This window comes from Branchiostoma belcheri, unplaced genomic scaffold (assembly GCF_001625305.1).
Source record: "Branchiostoma belcheri isolate BF01 breed outbred unplaced genomic scaffold, Haploidv18h27 scaffold34, whole genome shotgun sequence".
NCBI classification, from domain to species: domain Eukaryota; kingdom Metazoa; phylum Chordata; class Leptocardii; order Amphioxiformes; family Branchiostomatidae; genus Branchiostoma; species Branchiostoma belcheri.
This window is the reverse complement of record NW_017803954.1, coordinates 824,701-848,728: the sequence shown is the minus strand read 5'-3', so window position 1 is coordinate 848,728 and position 24,028 is coordinate 824,701. Positions and strand designations below refer to the sequence as shown.

Here is a 24,028-nt window from a genome sequence, read left to right as displayed (position 1 = left end):
ACTTGGCAATGTACTGGAGGTAATCACATCAACTACATTCAGATGCATTGGAGCACCAATGTGGGTAGTTGACTGAGGAAAGTGACCAGGTATTTCAGGCTGAGAGCTGATTTGACTGGAAAGAGCTGATGACGTCGCTGTGATGTTATGTTTTGTATCACTGTAACCGATTCCTTTCCAGCTAGGTTCAATTGAAATCAAAGGACTGTGTGATGTACATCTTTCCATCAATGTGGACATCTGGGTGCCAGTGGCCTGAGAAAAATCGGTGGTGCTCTGGCTGTTGCCAGATACTGAGGCATCTGGTGGGGCACCAAATTTCTTGGTGTACAAGCATCTATAGTAATCTCTTCCATCTGGAAAATGAATATATACATGTATCACTGAGACAACATCATACAGATGTTTTGAAAAAAGTCTATGTGCATAACCAGTATGGTGAAAAAAATTGTAATTTGTGCATGGCCTTAATAAATATCTATGTCTTTTTGTTTGTTTTGCATTACCGGTAAACCACCTTAAGGCAGTACACACCAGTTTTGTACAGTAGGCACAAGCTGCATAATACACTGGCTGTAAGGTTTGATCCACTTACACCAGGATGGACCACTTTTGTATTTGAGTGATTAACATACTTGAGGTGCAGCTCTTCTTAAACAAGGGACCGTCAGCTTTGGAGAATGGTATGAATACTAAAAAAGTAAATATCGAATACCGACAAACACTCTAGAAATACATGTAGTTACACAGAAGTATGAACATTGAGTTTCTGTGCAACTTTGTGGTAAACCAAGGATTAGCCAGGAGTATTTCAACCCAGGCTATTGATTACATGATAGAAAGGATGGACATGAATATTGTCATTCTGAAAATCCTTCATCACCTGGACGTCTTCTTTGGGCCCTCCTCAAGACCGACAGGATGATACTGGCTTCAGGAGATCGGACCTGAATCTCAGCGGGGTCGGGAGGTGACTGGGCAGGGGTCCAGATTCTCTGCATATTTCACTTTCTCCCTGCTGACCTCTGCTAAAATCGAACACTACAAAGTTGAGTGTAAGGATGTCTCAGCCAGTTGCTGGATGTAGGTATATGTCTACACAACCACTTAATTCGGTCTCAATTGCTTCCACATTTTCTGTGCAAGAAGACAGACGACAATACTGCAGACGACACTTTGCTCACCTTCGAAACTCCCGCCATTTTGTTGAAGCAAATAGCGAATGTAACAATGTCTATGATTCGTCTGCGGTGGGGGCTGGTCTGTGATGTCATCATCTGGCCGGCTTTCTGGGACTTGGTTTCTTCGGAAAGTATTAATTGAATCGACGACAAGACAGTCAACAGTTCATTTCTAATATCCTTCAACACAATTCTGACTGACTTCTGTCAGCGGTCTGGGCAATAATTACGTTAAATAACCCCACGCTTCAGCTCGCCTGGCTCTCGCAACTCTCCCCACCAGCGGATAGTCTTGTAACGAGTGCTGTGATTGGTTCGTCTCATGATTGTCATGCGCCGTGAAGGTGAATATGGCGGCCGAAGTGTGAGGACGACAGATAGGTGAGCAGCTCTCATGGCTTTTTGATGGTTTCTGTGTGTTTAAAGTCTCTGTCTCTAAATAGTAATGCCCGATCTGTCAATGAAATATATTTTGGACATTGTGGAGGGTATTAGAGGTACAGACATGCCAATATCGCCGGCGGAAACGTGGCGTCCTGATGTCGGGGGCGAGGCCATGTGCACACCTCACCGGGCCGGTGTCTGTGCGGTCAAGTTACTTGAGACAGACATATACGAGCATTTTCCCTTTCTTACCTTTAAGTGATGTTTAATCCGTTTAGCGATGTTTAATCCGCTCTACAAGATTAGGGTTCTGAGCGTTGTTGTGAAGTACTGTGGAGGCTTGGTTTGGAGACCAGTACAGTACAGTTCAAGACAAATAAATAGACCTGTAACATGAGCTGCAGTCAAGACAGGGCTATGTGTTGCCCGTCACTCTAGATCAGGACTGTTTTTTTAGCACCCCTCTCAGTCAAAACACATCAGGCTGTGATGCAAGAACCCTAACTACCAAACTAAGTGCCATTGCATCATTTTGTAGCCAGGTATCCAACCATATCCGTGGGTATTGGATATGGCTCAAGGCTAAAATTTAGAGCTAGTGGCACAGAGACTGAGAGAGAAAATGGGGATGGATACCAGGCAAAAAATGATGCAATGTTATAGAATATCGATATAATTAAATGAGCAATGCTGCAGTGGCTGAAAGCATCAATCAATACCATACCCCAGTGGTTTCTGTAATTCAACTGTTTGCCATGCCTGGATGGATACCAAATTTGTTAATGGTCATTGGACTTTAGATGACAGGTGTGCTTTCAACATCAATAAAGTGCCTTGAAATGCCTTCCCAATTCCGGGTAGTGTTAAATGTACTACCAACATGCAGCAAGTAATTTCCAGGGTCCATGTGGTTGCTAAATAGGAAATCCCAGCATATTGCTTTCATTCAAATTGGAAATAGTAATGGCCTAGGTCTGGAAGATTCACCAGTTTTCCTAAAGTGATAGAGATTGCTACATTTGGACAGGTCATTGCTGGCAGAATCCATGCCATTCCATTGAGGCTTTTTCCAGATTCCCATGGGCTTTTGAACAGCAGGACCTTCATCCTGACCATTTATAGGAACAGTGGCATGATATGCATCTGCACAAATTTATCATTTTTCTAGTGTAGTATTGGTTTGGTTGGGTTGAAAAATGCTATTTCTGTAAAATGAAGATGTAACAATGTTATTCTGATACATGTTCCACCTTTCCTCCAGGAAGTTGTTGGTATCATGATTGTAACTCAGTCATGCATTCTGTTTACAGACGTTGGGTGTAAATACTATTGCTGTATAAAATGGCCAGATATCACTCCAAAACGACTGTGTTGCAAAATGACTGGGACCAAGTCGCATCTGCTGTCTGGCAGAGGTACCCCAACCCACACAGGTCAGTGTAAAATCTTATGTTCACCGTAGTATTAGTACTATGCACATAGTAACACACTAACTTAAAGGGCCATTCCACTTGATAACTACTGGGGGATCAGTTGACATGCTAAACCTTACTCTGTATATTTCAAGCCCTGAAGTGATATGACACAAAATGGTATTATAGCAAGTGTGTAGCAAGGGAGTTATGGGGGGATATAGGTAGCATGGGGGTATTGAAAAATATATCTTCTTTATGTCTGTCCAGTAAACATGTTCTGAGTGAAGATGTAATTTCGAGGAAGGTAGAAGACAACAAGCTCCACAGTTTCCGGTTGCTGACCAAGACGAACCATCTACCCAAGTGGGGGGAGCGATTTCTGCCTGCTGGCACCCCCAAGTTTGCATCCATAGTGGAAGAGTCCGTGGTGGACCCTGTTGCCAAAACCTTCACAACATTCACATGGAACCTCAACTTCACCAGAATTATGGTAAGAGTAAGAAGAAAATTTTTGTCTAATTGTCTAAAATTCATGTACACAGTCAAAGCTGCTCAAGAAAGCAACCCAGGGGACTGTGATAAAGGTCTTATTGGTCAGGTGGCTTTCTTGGTCAGGTCATTTAGTGCTTGTACAGTTGCATGTATGGGAAATTTCGAGACCAAGAAAAGGTATTTGTTATGGCCAGGTGCCTGCTTTACGAGGTGGCCACATGTGCAGATTTGACTGTGACATTCTCTTTTTCTGCAAGATTTAGCAATTTGAAGCAAGTGTATGGTGACTTCCATATTCCATACTGATGAATCAGTAATTCTCAGGTATTTTAGATCTGTGACATCTAGTTTTTCTTTCACTCATCCAGCATGTTAGAGAGAAGGTGGTCTATTCAGTGTCACCAGAAAACAGTGGCTGGACACAAATCCACAGGGAGGCCTGGGTTTCCTCTGGCATGTATGGCTTCATCCGTGCCATCCAACACTTCGGGGTGGACAGGTACAAGAAGAACTCAGAAAGGGCCAACATGGGACTCCAACTTGTACTGGACAAACTCTTTAACAAAGGACAACAAGTCGCTATAGAACAGAAGCCTATAGAAAAGAAGGGATTACTGAAAGAGAAGGCTAAAGTTGCAAAGGAAGCAGCCATTCAGGTGGCTCAGCAGAAGGCACAACAGAAACAGGGAACGCTGATGTGACAAAAGGCAGACCAAGTGGATAGTTAGAATTACAGCAGTATGGTCAGACTGAAGATACACATTATAAAGGGTGTTGGTTCAAAACCTCAAACCATCAAAGGTTGTGGAAAAGAGCAATACAGGATGAGTTAAGGTTTCACTGCAGTGTTGTAATGGTATGGAACTTGTCTCACAGGGACTTTCTGCTGCTATGGTTGACAACAAACCATTGCATGTACATCAGTGTTTATAGTGATGGGCTGTCAATCTCAGGTACTTGTGGAAGTACTTAAAATGCTGTTTTGATTTTACTGCTCTGGTTGTATCAGAGCTGTCATGTCAAGAATAAGGAAGTTCATGAGCTCAAGGGTTAAAGATAATGTACCTTGATTGTATATAGCTTTCAATCTTGCAGTAAGTTTAGTGCAGTAGAAGTTGTTTGCCTTGTACAGTTACTCGTATGATATGTACATACTACAGGATGAAAATGTACAAAGACAGAATTAAGAAATAGACAAGAACCATTTGGGGTGAAAATTGAAAAAAATGTACAAAGAGGTACAAACTTTTGACCTGGAGAAAACATCCACCCTGGAATTACTTATCAAGTCAAGCCTCAGCTGACTTCTTTGTAAAAATTCTGCACCAGGATTCCAGTTTTGCTGTAGATACTCAGTATTTCCACATTTTTACAAACACTCAGGGTTTCTGTTCTGTGGTCTTGTGTCAAGCAATGTTGTCCACCAGGTCCTCTTTGTATAAGTTGCCCCTTCTCCTTTCCACCACACAAGTTAACACCATTTAAGACTGCGCAACAACCATCACTTCAAACAGAAGTTTATCTTTCATTTATTGAAAAAGAAAACCAATAAATGCTTTCAAAAGGAACTTCTTTCTTGGCTTGTTAGAATGTTTAATTAGCATCTCTAGCCAGATGATTTCAGACTTTCAGGAGAGTCCTTCATGCAATCCTCTGCTCCCATGATTTCCCCATGTTGACTGATCCTGAATGGTAGGAAACAGACCTGATATCATCTATAACTACACAACAGCTAGACACAACCAGAGGCTAACATTGGACCTGTACTATGTAATGCGATTATTCTATCACTACGATGGAAGTAAATTTAGGCTCGGAATTGGTTCTCATTGGTGCCTTCTAAACCTGACTTAGCTGTTTGAATCAGCCTGAGTGGATAAGAAATCCACTAAATGTGAGGAACCTGTTACTATCACTGTACAAACTGCGATCTGTAGTCTGCAGCTCCACCCAAACCTCGTCCCCAGGCTGCAGCTGCAGGATGGCACTGTTACTGGCAGACTGGTGCTGGGATTGCGGGCCGTTGTTCTCGTGCAGACCAACCATCTTGGATCCATTCTTCATAAGAAGGATGAAATAGTTGGTGTGAGGTGCATACGGTGTCATACCAGTAAACGTGAAGAAGTAGATGCCTCCGACTGTAGCCACAAACTTCCCTGTCTCCTGCTTGTACGCTCCGCCCACATTGCTAAGGATGGTGTCGTACATCATAACTGTGGAGGACGAAGGCTTCAGGAGGCTGGTCGTTCTCACCACGGAAAATGTCACAACAGGTGAAGCAGGTGGGCTGGTACCAGGTGCTCCCTTCTCACCTGCTGGTCCCTGTTCACCTTTCTCTCCCTTCTCACCTCTCAGTCCGACCGGACCCAGCTTACCCGGTGCACCACTCACGCCCTTCTCACCCGGCGTTCCGCTGTGGCCTGAAGATCGTAAAATAGTAAATCAGTCTGGGTTGGTGGCTTTGCTTTTACAACTTATGTTTGCAAGAAATGGTGATTGGTAGTTTAAAGGGTACATTGATCTTAATTTTCAATTAAAGTAAAAGGCATACACCTTTGTTAATTCCGTACCTCGGGGTCCCACGTCCCCTTTCGGTCCAACAGGTCCGGGTGCGGCCACCACAGTGATGTTCTGATTGTTGTTGAACTGTTTGGCACAGGAACCCTCCTCTACCTTCTCTTCGGCAAGAGTATGGATCATCAATGTGCCGAGAAGAAAAACCGCAACCAGTAGTGTTATCTGGCGCATTTTAATGTGTTTCAACAGCCCAGACGTGTCAGTATACTGCTTGTAACAAGAGTTACACTGGTCTGGACTGATTAACAAGTGTTCTGTGATACTTATACACCTCTTCAACTCATGTTTGTCAAGGAACAATCATTGGTCTTAGTCACTTAACAACGTTTTCAGAATAAATCAAGATAAAAACAGGCTAAATAAAACATTTATTATATTATGATTTAACCTATGAACGTCATACTGAAGTTTTGCAAGCCCATCATTAGTTTTGGCAACACCTGTTGCTAGGATATCTGTCTGGACATAAAAGGTGCAAATATTTGCATCTTTAGTCCCTGAACTAATTTTCATGTGAATTGTCACGTTCTGCTGACTTCATGCTTTCTTTATTTAATAGCACCACAACATTTGCTAAAAGGTCAGACACAATTGCGGGAATGAAAGGAGGTACAACCTTAAGCTAGTTGTAAAATTTTTATTACATATTCAATCACTGTTCACATATATTCAGCAGGATTAAATGTACAGGTATTGACTATCTCCAGTGCACAGTACTGTTAACATCAACAATCCAAAGTAAGAAGATCTGCTTATCCAGCATAGTTTGAAAAGTTTTGGTCAAGGCTAGTTAAACAGTAGATTGTCATCATTTCTATTTTTCAGAACAGTACGTGTTCTGTAAATTTTCTTTGTTTTGACACTAAGGCACATCAAGGCAAATCACAATTTACACTGTACACTGCAAAATACAAAACTTACTTATTAAACCATACAACATTTACAAAAGTATCTCAAAATTTGCACTTACAGGTCAATTTTTGTCATGCCTTTTAACAAGGTGAATGGATGAAATATACCTTTTCAAACTATTTTGTCACAATATTGTCAGCCATGATCACAGAACAGTACTGTCAATCTAATATTCAAATCACTTACTAATAGACAAAATTACATTTTTAATATCTGTATTTACAAGAAAGATGGATCCATGTTGAGTCTGCAGGAGATCTGGTTATGGCATTGCACTTGACAATAAACTTCAAACTTGTACAATGTACTCCTAAGTGGTCAGATGGAAGAAGCTGCAATATATGCATACAAAATAAGAGTGGCTTTAAAAATTGGTGTTCAGTTTTTCTAAAAAATATAAAAATCAAGTTATGAAATTTAAAAAACTATAATTTTTGGTACTACATGTACATCTTTTGATGCATTAGTAGATACATATCAGTACTCATCAGTCACTGATGTCTTAATCAGCAGGTGTCATTCCTCAGTGCTGACTTTCATTTTAAACACTTGGAGAAATTATGTACAGACTGATGTTTTCACAGAAGTTATCTCTGTGTCACTCAAAACCACAGCTGCCTTTAATCATTAAAAATAAGTATCCATAAAAAGTATATATTCAAAGCCCTTGTTTTTAAGGCAACCAGACATAGTATAAGACGTCTTAGCCCAGTCATTCAGTGTGCCAGGTCAGGCGATTGAGACCCTCCCACTGGATCTGGGCGAGGCTCCTTCAGTCTCTTCAACCTCTTGGAGCTGAGAAGGGGATCAAAAATAATAAAGTCACATTGAGCAATGGGAAAACATCAGCAGATGCTGTAGGACGTGTGCAGAAGCAGCTACCAATTGATGCTACTGATAATTTCATATTGTGCGTAAAAGATGCATCAAGGAAAACAATGCAAACACACAGCCATGCATATTTTTATATCTAAATGCAACTGTAACTGCACTTACATGTACTTATACTGTTATACATGTACCTGTAATGCAGACTTCTTCCTTTAATGGTAAGGTTACTACAAATGTATTCAATTTTCAAGTTTTATGTTTTCTCTTTTGCATTACCTCAATCTACAAATGTAAGTAGGGATTCAGTTGACCAAAGTTATCAACTGTCTTAGCTTGTTGTAAATGTTTGCTGACATTCATACATCACAGAGCAACATAAGCCAAATTTACTGGCATAGAAAGGGGGGCCAAAGCACATCTAGTAGCAATAGAAAAGACAGCTTATGCTTGTGACAGCATGTATGAAGAATGCCTGATGACCCTGACCATATCCTAGGAGATTGCAGAAGTGATGGTCAGGTCTCAACACAAAGAAACTCATCAGTTCAGCTCAAGTCCCAGCTACATACTAAATGTGGCTAAAAGATGCAGAAGAAAGTACATGTAACAGTGGAGAAGCTGCTTACTGAGAATGCATATTGCTTGCTATACAGATGCAATAAGCAAAGGCACATAAGCTCAACATTCAGATGCTGAATCACAGTACAGTGAAGCACCGACCCATGACCTTGAAGATCATTCCTGAAGGTGAGGGGAATCTGCCCCTCCCAACGGCTCAGGGCGGGGTTCCGGAGCGTTCCTCAGGGGCGGAAGGTGTGTCTTCTTTTTTAATCTCTTTAAGGCACTAGATAAGACAGATCAGAAATTGAGAAATCACACAGATCAAGGAAAGTCCATGAATATCACCCTGAATTATTGACAGGTTAGTTAGATGAGAAATCTGATACCCGGTACAGATTGGAAACAGTTCACAACCATACATGTACATGTACAACACACCAAACACAAACAAGTAAATAACAAATAATCACAGTCACCACCAACAACAACAACATTGAGATGATCAATGATAGGACTGCAATGGCTAGCATTGCTAACATTCTGTATTAAGCATGCCATAGCCCAGCCCAATGTGGTGTGTAATGTTTAAAGGCTGAAGAATAGAGGGTGGTTTTCCATCTTCAAGCCTTCTTCCCAAAACAAAACCAAAAAGAGTTTTAGAAAAGGTTTTCTGAGACTTATGCAGAGACAACATAGTGACAGAAGAACTTCTCATTCATAGTAGAGCATGGTCAAACGACAGTCTAGGATACAACAACCAAACTTTGTGTCTTATTTAATCTTCTTACCCTTCCTTCTTCCTTTTCTTCTTGGTTGAAGGAGGAGGAGTGTAAGGTCCTAATGTGGCTTCCCTGATCCTCAAGGCTAATGTGCTCTCTCGTCGGGAGATTCCTCTGTACAAACAAAGCACAGTTATCATCTCTAGAAATATTAAATATTTCTCATAACGGTATTAAATTTCTATGACAAGATAGCATTCAATCAACTGCTCATTCTAGACTTCCTGTAAGGATCAAGAATCAATGCAACTTGACATGAATCTATAACACTGCCAAACTGCTTGACTTGCTTTTTTTTTGCATGAACTGTCTACAGGCTTGCTTGAATACCTTAGTTACATGTTGAGCACTGCACCGTACCTGGTAGGTGGTACCCAATTATGCAATTACGTAGTTGACCTTACACAGCTTGTACTTATCATGTACATGTACACCATGGAATTATGTTCTAAAAGGAGGTGATTTACAACTTGGACAAATGTCTTACCTCGATTTTTTCCTGCTCCCACTATCTGACTCATCACTTGAGTTGGACCCTTCTGTGTAGATTTTCTCCAGGATCTGACTGATGTCAGTGTTGTGGGGGAAGAGGAGAGTCAGGACAGAGGACAGCTCCTCTCGCTCAAACCTGCCCGTCTTCACCAGCCCTGAGATAAACTTCAGCTCCTGCAGGGGGCAGATTTACAAGTACAGCAAATTGGAAAACAGTGCTGTATAACTCTAATATTCACACCATTTATCTGAAATAGAGACTAACATACATGTACTAATGTAAGGGTATAGAAATCAGAATACACATGAAACATTGTGTACATTACAAGTTTGTGTTTGAGATGTACAATCTCTTTAGCATGGAGTGCTAGATATATATTAGCCTAGATAAGGAAGCTAAGTTAGGACATGACATGAGTAGATCATGGAATGCAACCTTATAGGTCAAACATGTCATCTCACCTGTTCTTGCAGTGCCTGCTTCCTCTTCACATCCCACTGTCGTCTGTAGTCCTCTAAGTTCTGCTCTATCCCTCGTTCCATTTTTTGTCTGGAAATAAAAACAAAATCAACATCTCAGTATGGAGTTTTTACAGAATGCACCACTTGATGAATTCCCTTTGCCAGTTGACTTCTGAAATTATGCCTACTTTTAAGAAAAATGTAACTATGGTGTGCAAGATTAGATAGAAAGACTAAGCTACCTTAATCAAAAGGAAAAGGTCTGGTCCATGGATAAAGCTTTAAGAGAAATTAGTATCCTTAATCTCAATCCTCAATCCTTTTTAGAATAGGGAGAGTGCACTAAATGTATCCAAATATCCAACCTACAAATGAAAAAAAGCTGTGAATCAATGGCACACATAATGTATGAACATCACTGTATGAAGAACAGACAGTGTCTTAAGACTCAAGATTTCTTTATTTGTTCTCACACAAATGCCCTTATTCATGTAATATTGTGCTCATTACACTTTAAATTCACCATGCTTTTATAACTGTGTGCCAACACCATGACAGGAGAGCCACCTTGAGCAGAAGCACCAACATTACATATGTACCTAGCCTCTGCTAACTCAGAATGGTGGTAGTGTTTAACCATGGTCATCCTGGACCCAAAGAAAGATGCCTCACAGTCATCTTCATCATCATCATCGTCTTCTTGGTCTGAGTCTTGGAATCCTTTGTTAGCATAAGATTTTCCTCCACTTCAAGAGGTAGCAGGTAAGGGAAAGAAGTGCATAGATATAAAGCCTTGGAGATAACTTCTGACACCGAGGTCAATATTGTATGCTGAAATGTGATGCAGCATGCTGTATGTTATTTATAAGCATTCAAGCACCACCTCAGTGTACAGATTATTTCAGCTACATAATTTCTTGTTTTTCAACTATGAGATTTCAAAAGGTAGACAAATCAATGGTCATGTGGGACAACTATGATACTATTTCCTACTTAAAGTGCAGCAACATTCTAGCTACATCCTTACCGATGCTTTTCACTCTCCACAATGTACTTGTTCTTCATGGCGGCCATCTTGAATCTTGCGGCAGTCTTGCTGGCCTCCTGACTGTGGATCTCCCGCAGCCTCTCCTCGTGGAGCTGCAGCATGGACTTCTCCCGCTGCATCATCTTCTCTGTCAGCTTCTTCTTCAGCTCCTCCTCCTGCCGCTGTCGCTGGTGGTGCAACTTCTTCTCAAGTTTGTCCACGTCCTGTATACACAGACACAGATCATCATGCTGACTCATATAAGTAGTAAACCATCGATTTGAAGACTAGACCAGGGTCCTGATTGTAACCAAAATTGTACTTAGTCCATCTTTAAACACATTGTCATGCAACATCAAGAAAATGGTCTGTACCTTTTTGTGCTGCTCAATGACTTTTTTACACTCAGGGTCAGTCAGCACCCCCTTGTCACTCAGCTCATCAACCAGGTTGGTGGTCAGCTTGTTCAGTGCCTCTCTCTGCTCTTCTATTGTGGCAAGCTGAACAAAAACAACGCTGGGATTAGGACCTCAAGCTATTCATCTGTATTATGCCTATGTTATTGGACCTTATGGTAATAATGGCCCTGATAAATTGTCACCCTGTATTAGTTGTATTACTTTTTCAACTTATCAAACCCCAATACTTCAGATATGTCTTGAAAACCTGGGTTGGAGCTGTACTCCCAGATCACACATCTTATTTGTACAATATGCAGGAAACACTGACCTCTCGAGCCCGCTCCATCTGCAGTGCTGACAGGAGCCCTCCCAGCCGCTCCTCCTGGTCCTTCAGGGCCTGCGCTCGCTCCTGGAGCATCTCCACACGGATCTGGGCAGCAGGGGGAGATAACATTAGGGGTAAGCAAAATGTGCAAAATGAGAGCTAGAGTGGTGTTGGTGTGCATTGATAGCATTCAGCCATAAGGACAGTAGAGTTTGTGTGAGTGGTATCTAACACATGCAGAAAGGGTATTCGGCACCATAGGAAACTGGTAGAAATGGTCTTCAGATCAACAGAAGTTTTTTTAAATGCTACTCAGCACTAAGGTCAGTGTACTTAGCATTAATGGTAGTCAGTATCAAGGGCAGGGCTAGTAAATGTTTGTAATATTCATTGCCAAGGATGGAGTAGATAGTGCACATAGTTTTCAGCACCAAGGACAGTAGTGTTACAGTGGAGCCAGTAGAACATAGATATTTGGTTTAGTGTTCAGTCTGAGGATACAATAGATAGTGTGGATAGTATTCAGCACCAAGGACAGGGAGCATAAACAGTGATCAGTTAAACATGGACATTGATACTCACAGTCTCCATGTCGTCATCCGTCCTGGCCTGACTCTCCTCGGACAGCAGACTGATCCTCTCCTGCAGCTGCTGCTTCAGCAGCTTCACATCGTCCTGCTCACCCTCCGAGTCACTGCCACGGTAACGCTGACGCTTCTGTTGGGTCAAGGTCAGATGTTAGCAAAAATCCCCCTACTTCAGAAACCCTTCAGAATCACTAGAAACACACAACTTGTATGCTTTTTGTCCGTGAAAGTTGTTGGCACTGAAGGCATTCAAAGACACACAGTAACTTGCTACCTTAATTTATCATATTTGTATTTTGACAGTTGGAAGATAAATTGTTTCTAATGATGTGTAAGTGTCCGGTATAAAAATATACACCTTTTCTTGCTTGATTTGTTTCTTCTGCAGTTTCTCCATGGCTTTGGCTCTCCTCTGGGCCAGCTTCTCCTCCAACATGCGACGCTGGTGGAGCTTGTTCAAGGTCAGGTTGTTCTCAAGTGTCGCCACATTTTTCTCATGTTCCCTCAGAATCTTCTCCTTGTCCTCTTCAGAGATGGCTGTCTGTGCATTGATCAAGTGTCTGAAAATAAAAACAAATTCAACTGAATAACGGTAAGTCTGGATATCATACCCATGCTTTTTTTGTTGGGCTCTGTCACATTACTATTGGTGGGGTTTTCAATAAGTAGGGGCAGACACTTCACAATGAAAAACCATAGAGGCTACTGAACAACTCGAGGTCAACTTACCCCACAATTTTCTCCTCCCTGGCCCGTATCTTCTCCTGCTCCTTCCTCTCCAGGTCTGCCCTCCTGGCCAGTTCTGCTCTCCTCTCCTCCAGACGACGCTCCAGCTCCCGTGTCTGCTTCCTCTTCTGCTCCTGGTGGACCTCCTTCAGCTGCTCCAGCTCTCGCTGGTGCTGAGCAAGAATCTCATCCCTTTGCTTCTCCTTCAGTCCTGAAGTTATTCAGAGATATGAGCTTTGTTAGATTCTCTTACTCTCTTCTTCTATCTTTCCTGAGCTACTATACTTATGGTGACAATGGTGAATCTTTCATTATGAAACATATTCAGCCTTTTGCATTGTACTTTGGTTGACCTTTTCTCTGCTGTGAGAAAGCTAAATACCTACTTGTTTTAAGCAGATGGCTTTCTGGTAAAAGGAGCATTAGAGGTTTATTCTTTCCTCCAACTAAGAAAAAATTTTGAATGAATTTAAAACTACATGTATGTATTGAGTTCTGCAACACACCAGCACTTCCTAGTTCAGCACACAGCCTGCCCTTGAACATCACAATCTCATCCTGGGCTTTCTTTGTCAGGTCAAAGGTCAGGCTGTCCAGCTGGTCTGAGGCATCCTTGTCCAAAGACATCTCTAGGTCGTTCATCTCTGTGACATGGCGGGACATCAGCTGGTGACGTGCGTCGATGTAGTCATCAGCATCTGAAACAGACATTGTCATTGGCTACATTGTGTATGTTCTCAAAACTGAAATTGTAACAATCTTTACAAAGTTGTCACAGAAAAGTTGTATTGATACAATAAATGGATAAACTTTCATCGTGGTTTTGTTTTCATGCCTTTTGTGGTGACCTCTCCACCATGAGTTCATGACACCATGGATTGTTCTACTGACTGTACTACAGGATTGTTTCACCCGTGAATTCAAAAATTGCTAAACAACATCAAGGGGGTTAACATGGAGCATGTTTATAACAACTGCACTAACCTCCTTCCCCCTCACTCTGCTTCTCCTGTTGTTTCTTTTCAAACTCCTCCACTTCTTGGCGCTGCTCTGCCTCCTTTTCTGCCAGTCGCTTCTTCTTGAGCTCAGCCAGACGTTTCTGGAGTGCTGCTTCTTGTGACTCCCTTTCCTTATCATGCCTCTCCCTTGCAGCAAGCATCTCTCTGCGAATCCTCTCTTTGAACATTTTCTCCTGCTCTACTGACAGCTTTCCATCTCTGAGTGGGGAAAATCACAAGTTGTTTTTCTCTGTATAAGTAAAATGCTCTTTGCAGAATGAAAGGGATGAAGACTAAGAAAAAGACTGATTGATATTGTTGTATGTCCTGACCAAATATATCAGCATGACTTACTCTCGCATTTCCTGCACAATGCCTGCCTGCTGTGTGGCCAGGGTGTTCAGCACCTTTTTGTTGTGGTCTTCCTGATGCTCCTGCAAATGTGCATTCAGAAATGGGTTGGAATAGATTTAATCTCAACTATAACTCAGTAGCTTCATGGTGAGGAGTAAGTACAAATAACTACAGAGAAGAAGCTTTCATCCCAGCCACTGTTCTGTAGTTACGTACCTTAGCCTTTGCCATGGCTCTCCTCTGGGCCAGCTTCTCCTCCAGCAGCATCCGTTGCCGTGACATCTCCTCATCCATCAGCCTGTTGATGGTTGCCTGGTTCTCCTTATGTTCCCTCATGATCCGTGCAGCCTCCTCCTCTGACAGCTCAGCCTGCTCGGCCAGGTCCTTCAGAAGGTTGTGCTGCAGCTCCTTTAGACCGACCCTCTTCTTTAACTCAAACTCCTGGATGGCAGAAGAAATGTCAAGACATGAAGGATTTGTTGAAATCTACAATTTGTGATTTTTTTTGCACAATGTCATAATGTAAAGTGGCTAAATCTGGAAAATATGTTAGTGACTAAACTTCACCCCAGACAATAGAAACATGGATACTGTAAATCACAAATCTTTTGCAGTGGCTTTATTTTGTAGTTGGAGGGAAATGGAGGTTTTCCAAGTGATCACAGTTGAAACAATTCTGTAGTACAGTAGTCATAATATCTTGCAACAAAGTTTGCAGTAGAGACACCACAGCAAAAAACGTGGAAATAAAACCACTGCAAAACTCTAATGATTTACAGTACACATTAACACTTCCAAACATCCCCCTTCTGACCTTCCTGATTTTCTCCTCCTCCTCTGCCTGTTCCAGTTGTAGCCTGTATGACAGCTCCTCTGTCTCCACCTGGTGCTGTTGGTCTAGCAGATTCATCAGCTCCCGACGTTCCTGCTCAGGGGTGTTGGTTGTCTTGTCAATCAGCTGCTTCCTCTCTTCCTCGTGCTTCTTGTGCAGACTGTCTAATTTGTCCTGATAAGTAGGAAAGATAAAGAATCAATGGATAAGCCAATTGCAAAAATTAATCAATCTTGAAGTTTTTCCTGACAGGAAAATATCATACATGTGGATGTAAAGAATTAAATGTGCTTTGGATTCCACCCCTCTCCGGGGTGCTGAAACACTGGCTGTTAGTCAGGAGGCACTAGTAGGTAGGGATGTCCTCCTTTCCTTCTGTCTACTTTTTGTTTCATTTACCTTGTTCTTAGCTGCCAGCCTCTTATGGAGCCTGCTCAATCCTTTCTGATACTCATCGTCCAAACGTCTGCAAAGGGCTCTCCATGCCTTATTGAACTTGTCCTGGATCCTGTCAAGGAGAGGTCTGGAAATCTCTCCTTTGTGCCTGTGGAAAACATATACATCTTAGAATACTTAGATCCATGAACTGTAGTTAAGGAGTACATTGCATTCATTCTCCTTATCAGACTGGAATGCTACTTGAGAGTGTTTCTAGAAGCACCTAGGATGGAAAATCAATGTTTGCTATTCTTTCGTATACTAATTCGAAAATAAGAAAGTTTTCTGTTCCATCAGCTACCATACCTTAGTTTCTGCAGCTGTATGTTGATGGAATTAATCATCAACTGAAGACGATGACTTTGCAGCTTCATGTCAAGGTCAATGGATGATTTGATATCCAAACTGGAGTTCATAAAAAAAGAACATGTATCATCAAAGGAATGTTACACTCTAGAAGCTCTTAGTCCATGGCAATTGCACATGCAATGTCAAGCAATAATAGTTTAAGCACTCAAATCCTTCCTCCCTTCCTGTTTTCATATATAGTCTTCAACCAAACAAAAGCTGTAACAGCAGGGCATTTTGCACCTACTGTAAATGTATAAACTGTTGTGGCAGTTTTATTTTTGTGGTTTTCACAGTGACTTCTCAGCTAGGAATTTATAACGAATTTAAAACATTGCAAAACATCTCTTTCCCCCCCCCTACTGCAAAATACATGTATAACCACTGCCAAACTAAATGCATTTACAGCACATAAAGTGTTGCATTTCCCATTTTGAAAGTGTTACCACTCACTTGTCCAGCCACCTGAACATCTTACTGATGTCCCTGAAGGTGAGGATGGAGGCGAAGTTCAGCTCTCCAAACCAGGAACCAAGACCCTTCAGTCTGTTCTTCAGCCCTGAGAACAGGCCTCCCTTTTTCTTCTTGCTCCTCCCACGCTACAAGTAAAAGTGGTTAGGATGCTTTCAAGTAAGATCAAAGTCCAAAAAATAGCCAAATAAGACATTATACCACATCTAATTCAGTTATACAATTATTATCTCAATATGACAGAATCAGCAATGAATTCACCATATTGAATAAAACAAGAAATTCACAGAAACTCAAATGATCAATGGGAGACCAATATATATAAAGACTGTAATGTTGTTCACGTTTTGTTACATAACGCTTCACAGTTACCATTGGTCGGACTTGTATGCCCTTTGCCTTGTACAGTATGAAGCAGCACAGGATGCCGACAACGATGCCAAACAGCAGGAACACAATGAGAGCAAGGCCTATGTAACCGTAGTTACGGAACAACTGGAAAAAATGGGCAGAACAAACATGTGAGCAAGGGAGGGACAGAAAACTGCTAAGGATACATGATCCAACTTGAATTTTAAAAAAATACTTTTATACTGAAGATAATTTTCTATACACACAAGTAGTATAATAAGAAATATTTTGGATGCAAATATTTGATGTGAATGCAAGAAGAGGGGGCATCTGTCTCAACAAGTTTTCATAATACTCCATATGTCATAGTAACATAACGCATTCTATCTCATTTCTATCTGCAATTAAGAAATCTGAAAATAATATGACTTGAGGTCTGTAGTACTGTAGGTATATTTATGTACAAAGAACATGTTGAAGAAAGAAAACAAACTTACACTGGTGATCTCCACTAGGTTAAACCCAAGACAGATGCTGTCAGTGAGAGGTCCATAGTCTATTCCCTGGAACTAAAAACAAACATCGATACATCAACATAAATATTATCATCTATTAGGTGCTACATTGGTTAACCTACCTTAGAACAAGATTTATCTAGTTTATTTTACAGATAGCATTATTGTTACGAATATCCACAAGCTAACTTATTCTTAAGGAGCAAGTTGTAATAGTTTGGATCTCTGAAGCCTAAAAAGAAAACAGTTGATAACCTGTGAACTGTTGGCTGCCTGCTGTACTGCCACACTCCTGTAGGTGACATTAGCAGGGATGGTAAGGTTAGGACTGTTCTCTGCACAGGTCCGCTCCTTACACACCAACTCTGCCTGGAAGGACAGAAGCAGCTCCTCCCCCACTGAAACAAATCAGCAAAGTGATCAATCAATCCATCTAGAAAACTTTCAACAAGTTAATGTCAGCTTACCTAGCTGAAAATTAACTGACATAAAGGGCTCAGCAGTAATGTTTATGGATTAATAATGGATGACCACTTTATTGACAGGATTTTGAATCAGACTAATGGTCAAATATTCAAATATTCATCAAATATTCAAATTGAGAATATTTTGGGAGAGAACATCTGGGGGGTTACTGCTCAACAGTTCCTTGAGACAGCTGAAACCAACTATTGGACAAATTGTAGCTTACATGGAAGACGTGTCCTTGTCACTGTAATCTCTGACCCTTGTACGGTGATCTCTGGTGAAACAAATATGGGGATCAAGTTCCTGTAGTTGAAGATGGTCAGTCCTGTGGCATCGCAGAAAATGGTGACATCAAAGGCATCTGCTGATGACTGGGCAGTGTGGCTAACTGTCACATTGATGCGTACCTCATCTGGGTTTGTGCTGTCATCTGCAATCTGTAACAGAGAGGCATTTCAAACGTGAAGCACATGTACTTACAAAAGAAAAAAGGGTTAGAATTGGCCCCAGAAAGAAGAAAAAAGTTGTCATGATGATGTAAAGTTTTTTTTTGCTAATAGGCAATTAGTTCTCACTTTTATTTTCTAATATTACAGATTGTTTGTTGGCTTGTTTGATGGTTTAGTCATGAAATATCCAACTTGGCCTCCTGAAGGCTGTTCATTGAGGCCATGAGGGAAGAAGTCACAAAAAACAATTGAAGCAAAATTTGATGCACTGATATTGCTCAAGTAGCACACTTAATACATACCTGTACTGTTTGATCCATTTGGAGCTCTGGTTGTCCCAAGACAAATGTTCTTGTTCCCAGTGGAATGGCTGTTCCTCCTGCAGTGAGTGTGGCTGTGAGACTGAATGGTACTCCATTCTGTACTTGTGTTGGGTCCAAGTTGACCAGGTAACTTACCTATGTGTAAGAAATATAGGATGTTGTTGTTGTGTGTTATTTCTTTGTATTTAAGAAAAACAACAGAAAAATTAAATATCGTACAAAAACCATCTGGCCCACAAAACGTTTTCAAGATAACCTTGTGATAAAAGAAAAGTTTTCTTGATTTTAAAACTTTCAAAGTAGTGTACCATTTATTTTACAACAACTCTTCTCTCCTGAATCTTAAGGTTTTAGTGAGACCGGAGATTTCAAGTTAAGTGTATCATCATTTCAGTGATCAGAAAGTCGGCTTTTATAGACGTCAGATTCAGCTTAGGCTTACACTGCAGTTCCTATTAAATACCACAAAAACCTGACTGTAAATGTTGTACACATTAACCTACCAGCATGGATACTGATGTGTCCACTCCCCTGGCATTCACACTGCTTGGGTAGACGATGTCGCCTACATCCCAGGTCCTGATGATGGGGACAGATGCAGGGATGAAGATTTGTCTCTTGCGACGTCTTCTGTTTTGTGACAGAAGATCTACTGGGGCAACATTACTGGCATAAGTCACGTCTTCACTCTGGGGTAGATCTCCTCGTACCAGCAAAACATCATCAGGATTGAGGGCAGCAGACTGGAACTCTGGAAAATAAATAGAATATACATGTATGTTAGAATCATTCAAATTGTGACACCCATGTTTTTATTCTAGTCTTGGTTTAAGACTGTCTTAGGGGCAACAAAACCAATTAGCACTTCACTTTTGATTAATCCAATCTTTGATCATCTGTTTATTACATGTAATATCTCTTCAGTTCAAACACTCATAACTTTTTTGTTATAACTTTTACTTGAAAATGATACTTGTTGACAAAATTTGGAGCAAACATAGCATAAAAATCTGACGACTAATGAACACATCCAAAATGAGACACAAACTTTAAGTTACATGTGACGAGATACAAAGTGTCTGACTGTTTGATTTTCCATTTTGGCTGAGAAACAATGAGTTATTTTGTTGGAACGTTTTCAATCATTCAAACTGCTTCAGTCTGGCTTCCACAACCTAATCAATAATTCAAACTATAAATGGCAGGGATGTCGTATCAAATGCACCTGTTCAGCAAGAGGGAGATAAACATGCCAATCATCTAATGGACATGCACGTCACAACCTTTCCATATACATTTGTAAAGGACCATCAAAATATGATGGATACACGTAGACATACTTGTAGACATAGACATCACAAAATAACAGATGTGAGCATTTTATGCTGTAAAAGGTCCAAAGCATGAGTCCAAAGCACTCTACCCAGTCCAAAATCAATCTGCAATATTCAGACTCACCAGGTATTATTTACTAGTATTTCAAGGCAAGTCATTGTGACAGGATTACCGGTACTGTCACTATGATAATACATTGCGTGCTTGCGACAATAATATGTTGTGCTGTAGATAAAAGCAATTGAGTTAGTGAAATTCTTTTATGATGCTAAAATTCTTGAAGTCTGTATAAGAGTTGCATAGCCATTTGAACAATATTAACAAATCAAGTGAATATGAATGGTAAAATGTGAGTACTAAGTTAAACGTTAATGATAAAAGTTGAAGGACACTATGGTTTGTAAAGATTGGCACTGCCTAGTTTCCTCTTATCCTGGAGAGATGTATGACTGTATAGTGTCAATTCTAGCATGACCAGTTCAAATACAAACACTGAGTCAGCTTGAATATTGCTAAGGTTTTGTATTAACCATGATAATATTTCAAGTGGACTACACTTGTATCACACTGCTGCAGGGTCAAATTGTCATTTGTTTTTTTCCCAAAGAAATCCTCTTTGCTGCACATAAAGCCACCCAAGGCCACTCATTAGCTCTGTCTCTGAGTTTCTATGAAAGCAATTTAACCTTGTTAGTCATGTTTACCTATGTTTACATGCCATTGCCAGGACAACAGCTTACCGATAATGAAGGCCGCCACATGCCACCTGTGCATTCAGCATAGCAAGATTATGTACTGACGGGCTGCAGTGAGCACTATAATACTGGTGACTATTGAAATGGTTCTCGGGTGAATCTTACTCAAAATGTGCAAAGAAAATGAATAAGTAGCACCTTGGGATCAGCTATTAAGTCAATCATATTTATAATATATATGTGTGTGTGTGTGTGTGTGTGTGTGTGTGTGTGTGTGTGTGTGTGTGTGTGTGTAAGAATGCAAGAAGTACAGTTCCAATCCCACCTCCTCCTCCTCTCCTCTCCTTCCGTGACCTCAGAGGTTCCAATACATTAATAAAAACCAAGCAGGTTAAAATTGAATTGAACAAATCAATGCCTTAATAAAAAAACTAATAAAACACTTCAGGAAAGTCTGAAATATTTGATTTCTTGTTGATCTTGAGATTAAAACTTACCTAATTCCAAGCTTGCTGCAAGTGTCCCATGTGGCATCAGAAAAGTTGTAATCACTTCCACAACTTGGTCGACCCCAACGTTGTTCTCCACATTCAAAGTGAACTTTGTCTGGTCGTTGAAAGTCAAATCTCTTGTTGCCTTTGACTTTGAGCCCCAAGCCTCAAGATTGTGACCTAAAAGGAAATAAGGAGCCAGAAACACCTTAAAAATTTGCCTTTAGTTATCCTTTCAGAAAAAGATTAGTACAATAATCTTTGTGATATGAATGAACAACAAGCCATGCATGATACATGTCCCCATTCCATATTGTCTGGTATGTAGATCTTCTGTTTTATAATTGCTTTCAAGAAGAAGCAATCCCACAGTTACCTTTTCCATGCCTTATAAGTATATAGTGCTGTATCTGTATCTGCATAACCTGTGTAAACCGCCCTTTGGCATAACACACCAGCTGTTATGGGTTTATTGCCTTTATAGTTATAAAAGTCATTTTTAGATTGGAGTTGTTTTCAGATACAGTATTATAATAATATTACATCTTTTATGGCTGAATTACAAGCTAACAAATGTGAAGATTTCAGAGTAACGAATCTGGCCTGTGAACACATGGGATGGGATGCAGGCAGAATCTTCAATAAAGCCAAATGTAAATCTAATTACCTTCCAGGTCCACATATTTAAGTTGTAAAGACAGCTGCACATTACTGTTGATCAGTAGCCCATCAAGTGCCTCAAACCACAACAGGATGGTAACAGTTTCTCCCACTGGCAGCAGGTCAAAGTTTAGGTTGCCTCCAGAGTTCAGCACATCGGTGGTGTAAGACTTGTTGTAAGGGCTACTAGACGTGGAGACTGAGGATGTGACAATTGTAGCTGTCGTTGTGCCTCGTGGATTGATGTTTCCTCCTAACTATAGAGCCAAGATATAAAATATGAAAATAGTTTAATGGTTTTAAGGTTAGGTAGTCATTGTATGTCATCAAATCATGCAGTCAAAGCTCGAGCAAGTTAAATAGGAGACAGTTTGAAAAGAAAGTGAACTAACATTTCTCATCCATTTTCATAAAGAACAATTGGCATTTGGTAGAGACAGTACAAATCTTATACAGACTGTCTAGAAGTATGTATACTGGTATCTTCCACTTGTATGTCAAAACCATGCAGTTGACAAATCAATTTTGGTATCGCACTCAGAGTCATTGGACAGAAGTTAATGTCAGGATAAATAGGACAGCAAATGGCCAATAAAAAGTGGGAGCTCAAAATGGGATGTATGACAAAACTAAAACTTACCATCATGTTTGTTGCATTTTCCGTAGAAAGGCTTGTATGTTGCAATAAAACCTGCAGATGGACTCTATCACCAGCTTCTATTGGTCCAGAATTATTAAGTTCCGTGAAAGTAATCTCAAGTTGAGGACCAATCACTATAAACGATGTATTCACAGCCTGAACAGTTCCATTTGTGGTTGGAGTAGCTTCAAATGTCAGAATGTCTTGAACATTATTATAAGAAAGAACTGTGAAAGGCGTAACTATTGTGATGTCCTGTGAAGTTGCAGCTCCATTTACAACATTACCAAAATCAAAGTAAATGTTCTCCTCATCTGCACTTGTCGTGATTTTCGTTGTGGCACTTTTTGACAAGTCATTGCCATATGCAATGACACTATCATTTCCATCCATAGACACATACAGGGTGATACCGTACGTGTCATAACAGTTTGTAGTTAGCTGCTCCTCTGTAATATTGTGGGTGCCATTGAAAGAAGTGACATTGATCATGAGTGGGTCACATTTACGGTACGTGTAGTTTAGATGGGGCAATGTGAGTTCCAAACTTGCATCAGCCCCTCCAGCAGGAATGGACACTTTGGTGGTGATGTTGGCACTTCCAAGGCGATATACTCCAGGATGGTTATCAAAAGTGTACTGCGTCTGCACATCTAAATCTAATACGACATTTTGTGATGATGCCTGGAACCACAAGCATTGGAAAACACAAGCTGCCAGGCATAGCACAATGATGCCTGTATGTCCTCTTATCTTTACAGCCATGATCCTTAAAGTCACTTGGCAGTCAATAAAAAAGCACTTAGCCTCAAACAAGTAAAACTATTACGGGAAGACAGTTTTACAATGAAGCCCAACTGATAGGTCTAGTTGCTGAGGAACCTATGGAATTGAGCAAACAACTAGGAGAGCTGATTTCAATATAGTGTTAGGTAGCTCTGTTTATAATAGGCCATAAAACTATTTTAAACCTAGCTTGTAAAAATGAACAATTGCTATCAAACTGAACAATGTCAGACTACATGGCGACATGAACAGGTGTCATCTGATACAGGTGCGTTCTTCCATGTGCCAGGTACTTTGCATCACAGGTGACAAGCGCACCTTGGTACCGACTCATATGGCACACCACTCTGAACACCTGTCATGGATATCTACACTTCCCTGAGTCCCAAGTCGTGAGGAATCCTGTAGTTTCGTCCACACTTGCACTTGTCCGTTTCCTTAGCCCAGCAAGAATTTAAATCGAGTCCTTATCAGTCGGTGTAGCCAATATCGTTCCACAACACGGTTAAACAGAGGAAAAACATTTTCCCTTCCGTAATAGCAGATTGACCTGCAGTTTCAAGACGTTCCACTGATATGAATGGATTTTAGGCGTGGCTTTGTGGGGCATATTGAAACCGCCCCGTCGCTATAGCTACCAGGTACAACAGCGGTAAAGTGTATCATTAGGCGATACCACCACAAAGGGGTGCAACTTACACATACTTTGATTGAATTATTCT

At 40.7% G+C, this 24,028-nt stretch overlaps 3 protein-coding genes and 1 long non-coding RNA gene across 7 annotated transcripts; 1 reads left to right on the top strand and 3 right to left on the bottom strand.

Annotated features, from left to right (window-relative positions):
• Positions 1-250: 250 nt before the first annotated feature.
• LOC109475580 lies at positions 251-1,278 on the bottom strand. The gene is made up of 3 exons (XR_002140555.1): positions 1,185-1,278; positions 884-1,041; positions 251-356 (listed from the first exon to the last, which is right to left on the bottom strand). It is a non-coding gene; the product is annotated as an uncharacterized LOC109475580 (long non-coding RNA).
• Positions 1,270-4,977, top strand: LOC109475579 (PRELI domain-containing protein 1, mitochondrial-like). The gene is made up of 4 exons (XM_019776265.1): positions 1,270-1,562; positions 2,876-2,998; positions 3,248-3,470; positions 3,841-4,977. Exons 2-4 carry the CDS (start codon positions 2,907-2,909, stop codon positions 4,171-4,173), a joined length of 648 nt encoding a protein of 215 aa, XP_019631824.1. The 5' UTR covers positions 1,270-1,562; positions 2,876-2,906; the 3' UTR covers positions 4,174-4,977.
• A 171-nt stretch (positions 4,978-5,148) lies between these two features.
• Positions 5,149-6,618, bottom strand: LOC109475577 (complement C1q and tumor necrosis factor-related protein 9-like). Its single transcript, XM_019776264.1, has 2 exons — positions 6,043-6,618; positions 5,149-5,892 (listed from the first exon to the last, which is right to left on the bottom strand). The coding sequence occupies exons 1-2, from the start codon at positions 6,218-6,220 to the stop codon at positions 5,336-5,338; spliced, it is 735 nt and encodes a 244-aa protein (XP_019631823.1). The 5' UTR covers positions 6,221-6,618; the 3' UTR covers positions 5,149-5,335.
• Positions 6,619-7,129: 511 nt separating this feature from the next.
• On the bottom strand, positions 7,130-24,013 carry LOC109475575 (limbin-like). Of its 4 annotated transcripts, XM_019776258.1 has the most exons (29): positions 22,521-24,013; positions 21,888-22,137; positions 21,227-21,400; positions 19,203-19,450; positions 18,679-18,834; positions 18,151-18,364; positions 17,715-17,857; positions 17,442-17,513; positions 16,966-17,088; positions 16,576-16,721; positions 16,081-16,179; positions 15,736-15,880; positions 15,319-15,510; positions 14,721-14,945; positions 14,505-14,584; positions 14,137-14,369; positions 13,659-13,850; positions 13,156-13,363; positions 12,785-12,986; positions 12,422-12,556; positions 11,843-11,944; positions 11,488-11,613; positions 11,114-11,337; positions 10,686-10,832; positions 10,087-10,174; positions 9,620-9,798; positions 9,142-9,246; positions 8,513-8,636; positions 7,130-7,756 (listed from the first exon to the last, which is right to left on the bottom strand). In XM_019776258.1, the coding sequence occupies exons 1-28, from the start codon at positions 23,283-23,285 to the stop codon at positions 8,528-8,530; spliced, it is 5,082 nt and encodes a 1,693-aa protein (XP_019631817.1). In that variant the 5' UTR covers positions 23,286-24,013; the 3' UTR covers positions 7,130-7,756; positions 8,513-8,527. The 4 variants fall into 4 exon arrangements, with proteins under 4 accessions (XP_019631817.1, XP_019631818.1, XP_019631819.1 ...); XM_019776259.1 differs by lacking the exon at positions 8,513-8,636 and having other exon boundaries at positions 22,521-24,012; XM_019776260.1 differs by lacking the exon at positions 10,686-10,832 and having other exon boundaries at positions 22,521-24,010.
• Between the last annotated feature and the right edge of the window lie 15 nt (positions 24,014-24,028).

Coding starts and splice junctions, on each gene's coding strand:
- LOC109475579 (XM_019776265.1), top strand. CDS start 2,907: ATGGCCAGATATCACTCCAAAACGACTGTGTTGCAAAATGACTGGGAC. Junction 2,999..3,247: donor AGGTACCCCAACCCACACAG/GTCAGTGTAAAA, acceptor ATGTCTGTCCAG/TAAACATGTTCTGAGTGAAG. Junction 3,471..3,840: donor TCAACTTCACCAGAATTATG/GTAAGAGTAAGA, acceptor TCACTCATCCAG/CATGTTAGAGAGAAGGTGGT.
- LOC109475577 (XM_019776264.1), bottom strand. CDS start 6,220: ATGCGCCAGATAACACTACTGGTTGCGGTTTTTCTTCTCGGCACATTG. Junction 5,893..6,042: donor AGGGGACGTGGGACCCCGAG/GTACGGAATTAA, acceptor TACGATCTTCAG/GCCACAGCGGAACGCCGGGT.
- LOC109475575 (XM_019776258.1), bottom strand. CDS start 23,285: ATGGCTGTAAAGATAAGAGGACATACAGGCATCATTGTGCTATGCCTG. Junction 14,946..15,318: donor AGGAGGAGAAAATCAGGAAG/GTCAGAAGGGGG, acceptor TCTGCCATCCAG/GAGTTTGAGTTAAAGAAGAG. Junction 11,945..12,421: donor CGGATGACGACATGGAGACT/GTGAGTATCAAT, acceptor CCTGCTGCCCAG/ATCCGTGTGGAGATGCTCCA.